The sequence below is a fragment of the Gossypium hirsutum genome, chromosome D09 (assembly GCF_007990345.1).
Source record: "Gossypium hirsutum isolate 1008001.06 chromosome D09, Gossypium_hirsutum_v2.1, whole genome shotgun sequence".
Taxonomy (NCBI): Eukaryota; Viridiplantae; Streptophyta; class Magnoliopsida; order Malvales; family Malvaceae; genus Gossypium; species Gossypium hirsutum.
This window is the reverse complement of record NC_053445.1, coordinates 22614159-22618832: the sequence shown is the minus strand read 5'-3', so window position 1 is coordinate 22618832 and position 4674 is coordinate 22614159. Positions and strand designations below refer to the sequence as shown.

Below are 4674 nucleotides of genomic sequence, written 5' to 3'. Positions count from 1 at the left end.
TTGAGGAAAATATAAAATCCAAGACAAAAATTTCAATTATACACCATTATAAATATCCCCGTTTGCAATATCATCACCATTATTTGAATTTGCATTGCAACATTCGTCACCGTTAGTTATACCATCACCATCACTTAATTACTAACATAATTATTGGTTTCTCAATATGAAAAAGCTTGAGTGCATTTTGTTTTGAATATCAACCAAAAAGAAAGAAAAAACTAAAGATTTTGGAAGATGACGGGGAAACCAAAAAGGAAATTTTGGGCATTTTTAAAATGAGAAAGACGAATGTAATAACCCATTTTTCTTTCTTACTCTGACAACGCCACAGTTGCTTTACATGCATCATGTGATCGTGGGGGACCCGAAACTTGGCATACGGAAAGCACCAACGGCACAGCATTAAAAGAAATTGTGTATAATGTTAAAAGACCATTAACTCGGTCTCATCCAACCACGCTTAAAAGTCTTCATGCCTTTTCTCACCTCTGATTTCATCTAATGAAAAGCGGACAAGTTGAAGGATCACTCGTTGCTTGTGTGAGCTTTCATTAATTATTATTATGTTTTAGGTAACCATAGGAAGAAGCCATTAACAACGGCATGAAAAACAGCTAGTTTCTCTGCAAACAAGATAAACTTTTAAACTTTTTACCACTCCACCCCCCCCCAACCAGTTAAGTTTCTTAACTCCACCTACCAAGCATTCAAGAAGCACCAACCAACTTAATTACCAGCTTAACAAGACAGTACAGGTTTCTGGGATATTTGTAGTCTCTCAAGGACATCACCACCTCCACTCACCTTCCCATTTTTCTCTAGCACCCCCTAAAAAGCTTGTGCTTGGATATGGCTGAAAACCCAGTAAAATGGCTGTTTCTCATTCTAGCAAGCTGCCTGTGTTTCGCTTTCGTCCTCTCGGAAAGCAACTTATTGATAAAGAAGACCTACATCGTCCAAATGCACAAGTCTGCAATGCCAGCATCATTCTCAAGTCCTCTGGAATGGTACTCATCGAAATTAAAGTCGGTAATGTCCGATACCCAGAGTGAAGGTGAAGGAGATGGTGAAAATAGGATCATCTATAGCTACCAAAATGCTTTTCATGGTGTTGCCGCTCAGTTAACTGAAGAAGAAGCTGAGAGGCTAAAACAAGAAGATGGTGTAGTTGCTATACTTCCAGAGACCAAGTATGAATTACACACCACAAGGAGTCCTATGTTCCTTGGATTAGAACCAGAAGAAAGTACTAGCATCTGGTCTCAAAAACTTGCAGATCATGATGTCATAGTTGGGGTACTTGACACTGGAATTTGGCCGGAAAGTGCTAGCTTTAATGATACAGGGATGACACCGGTTCCTGCTCACTGGAAAGGAACATGTGAAACTGGACGAGGCTTTCAAAAGTATCACTGCAACAGGAAAATTGTGGGTGCAAGAGTGTTCTACCGGGGATATGAAGCTGCCACTGGGAAAATCAATGAGAAAAACGAATATAAATCACCTCGAGATCAAGATGGACATGGTACTCACACAGCAGCCACTGTTGCTGGCTCTCCGGTACGAGGTGCAAATCTTCTTGGTTATGCCTATGGAACAGCTAGAGGAATGGCTCCTGGTGCAAGAATTGCAGCTTACAAGGTTTGCTGGACTGGTGGGTGCTTCAGCTCGGATATTCTGTCGGCGGTTGATAGAGCGGTGGGTGATGGAGTGAATGTGTTGTCGATATCTTTGGGTGGTGGAGCTTCATCTTACTCTCACGACAGTTTGGCGATAGCAACTTTTGGAGCAATGGAGATGGGTGTTTTTGTCTCTTGCTCAGCTGGCAATGGAGGACCAGATCCTGTCAGCCTCACTAATGTATCACCATGGATCACTACAGTCGGTGCTAGCACCATGGATAGAGATTTTCCAGGTAGTGTTAAGCTAGGGAGTGGGAGAACCATATCTGGAGTTTCACTCTACAAAGGGCGGAGGTTACTGCAGGCAAACAAGCAATACCCTCTTGTTTATATGGGTAGTAACTCAAGCAGCCCTAATCCAAGTTCATTATGCTTAGAGGGAACTTTGGATCCACATGTTGTTTCTGGGAAAATCGTGATATGTGATCGAGGAATAAATCCTAGAGTGCAAAAGGGTCAAGTAGTGAAAGATGCTGGAGGAGTAGGGATGATTTTGACAAACACTGCAGCAAATGGGGAGGAGCTTGTTGCAGATTGTCACCTACTTCCAGCAGTTGCAGTGGGAGAGATGGAAGGGAAAGCAATCAAACATTATGCTTTAACAAATGGGAAACCAACCGCAACTCTAGCCTTTTTAGGTACCAGATTGGGTGTTAGGCCATCACCAGTGGTGGCAGCATTTTCATCTAGAGGACCAAATTTCCTCACACTTGAGATTCTCAAACCTGATGTGGTTGCACCAGGGGTGAACATCCTTGCAGCCTGGACTGGAGAATTGAGTCCATCAAGTCTTCCAACAGATCATAGGAGAGTGAGATTCAACATATTATCAGGGACTTCAATGTCATGCCCTCATGTTAGTGGAATTGCTGCCTTGATCAAGGCCAGACACCCAGATTGGAGTCCTGCAGCAGTTAAATCTGCTCTAATGACAACCGCTTATGTTCATGATAACATCCATAATCCACTCCAAGACTCTTCCACTGCAGCAGCTTCCACTCCCTATGATCATGGAGCTGGTCATATCAACCCTTTGAAAGCTCTAGACCCAGGTTTGATCTATGACATTTCAGCCCAGGATTACTTTGAATTCCTCTGCACACAGAAATTGACTGCAATGCAGCTAAAAGCTTTTAGCAAGCATTCCAACATGTCTTGCCATCACAATACCCTTGCCACTCCAGGAGATTTGAACTACCCAGCAATCTCAGTTGTCTTCCCAGAAGATACAGCCATTTCAACTTTGACTCTCCATAGAACAGTCACAAATGTTGGTCCTCCTGCTTCACATTACCATGTTGTAGTTTCACCATTTAAAGGCGTCACCATTAAAGTTGAGCCCAAAACTCTAAATTTCACTAGAAGAAACCAGAAACTGTCTTACAAGATCAGTTTCACAAGAAAATCCCCACAAACAATGCCTGAGTTTGGAGGGCTGGTGTGGAAGGACGGAGTGCACAAAGTAAGAAGCCCCATTGCTATCACATGGTTACCACCATTTTAAACTAGATTTTCAGTCACCTATGATTCCAAATAAACACTATGTTTTTATATAAGGTCAAGGGGATCTTTAGTTTTATCTGCATTTCTTTCTGGTTTTTACAACAATTTTGTAGCCTTCACATGATATAGAGTAATTAAAAACCAATTGCCGTATGTTATTAACCATTTCAACCATTTCGGAAGTACCAAGCCAGCGTAAATAAACAGAGAAAAGTATCTACTTTTATAGATGTGGTTAAGCATTTATATACTATGAGACAGTAAGTGTAATTGCTTTTCATCTGTTCGTAGCATCACAATGCACAACCAATGACTTAGCACTGATGATTCGGTATCGATATGCATCAGTTATCAGTTGTCACTTTAATTTATATAGAGAGAGACAGAGTTCCACTTTTATAAATACGAAAGTTCGATTTAAATAAACTTACTCGATCGGTTATCACTTTAATTTCTCAAACCAAACAAGCAAACATTAATGTAACCCTAAGTTTAAACCGAATACATATTGGTAGCCCAATAATATGTAGCCCAATTCAATTAATTTAAACCCAAACAAAACTAAAAGTCCAGCCCATTGAACAAATCCAATTGTATCTATATATACATACGTACCCAAGCACAAACAAAGCAGGCAATGGTATTCTATATTTCAGGGCGCATTCGTGGGTAATTGGTGGCATAGTTCACCCAAGTGATATAAGTGTAATAGTCAATAATACATATATAACTAAAAAGTGATTTTTTTTCTTACAAGCCTATGTAATTGTGTTGTTAAAGGAGGCTATGTTCATTGATAAACGAAGATGAATGTTTATGAAATGTTAATGAAATAGCTCAATATGAAATAAAATAAAAAGATTTCTGGGAAAATTTACTCTTATTTTTCTGTACAACTCTTCTACAATATATATGCGTACATAATTCAAAAAATAGAAGAAGATAACAACTACTTACAGCTGGAAAAAAATATTCTACAGCTAAATAAATTTAAAACAGTTCAAAGATATTCTAAATCTACAATTCTGTTGTAAACAGGAATTCTGTTATGAACAGAATTCTTATCTCAGTCTAACACTCCCCCTCAAGTGGAATTGTGGGATCACACACATTCAACTTGTTCAATACATGTTCAAATGCTTTTCCAGTAATTGCTTTTGTAAGAATATCAGCATGTTGATCTTCAGACTTGACAAAAGGAAATACTACTGCACCAGTATCCAATTTTTCCTTGATAAAATGTCGATCTATTTCCACATGTTTTGTTCGATCATGCTGCACCGGATTCTCTGAAATACTTATTGCAGCCTTGTTATCACAGTTTATTCTGCATGTTCCCTTTACTGGAAAACCTATTTCTGCTAACAGCTTTCGAAGCCACAGAACTTCAGTCAGCCCTCTTGCGATCCCTCGGAACTCTGCTTCTGCACTTGAAAGAGCCACTACTTTCTGTTTCTTACTCTTCCATGTTACCAAATTGCCTCCA

The 4674-nt window shown here is 39.7% G+C and overlaps 1 protein-coding gene across 1 annotated transcript; it reads left to right on the top strand.

Moving 5' to 3' along the window:
* The first annotated feature begins 292 nt into the window (after positions 1–292).
* On the top strand, positions 293–3341 carry LOC107892083 (subtilisin-like protease SBT1.3). Its single transcript, XM_016817065.2, has one exon. It carries the CDS (start codon positions 853–855, stop codon positions 3187–3189), a length of 2337 nt encoding a protein of 778 aa, XP_016672554.1. The 5' UTR covers positions 293–852; the 3' UTR covers positions 3190–3341.
* The last annotated feature ends 1333 nt before the right edge of the window (positions 3342–4674 follow it).

Coding starts and splice junctions, on each gene's coding strand:
- LOC107892083 (XM_016817065.2), top strand. CDS start 853: ATGGCTGAAAACCCAGTAAAATGGCTGTTTCTCATTCTAGCAAGCTGC.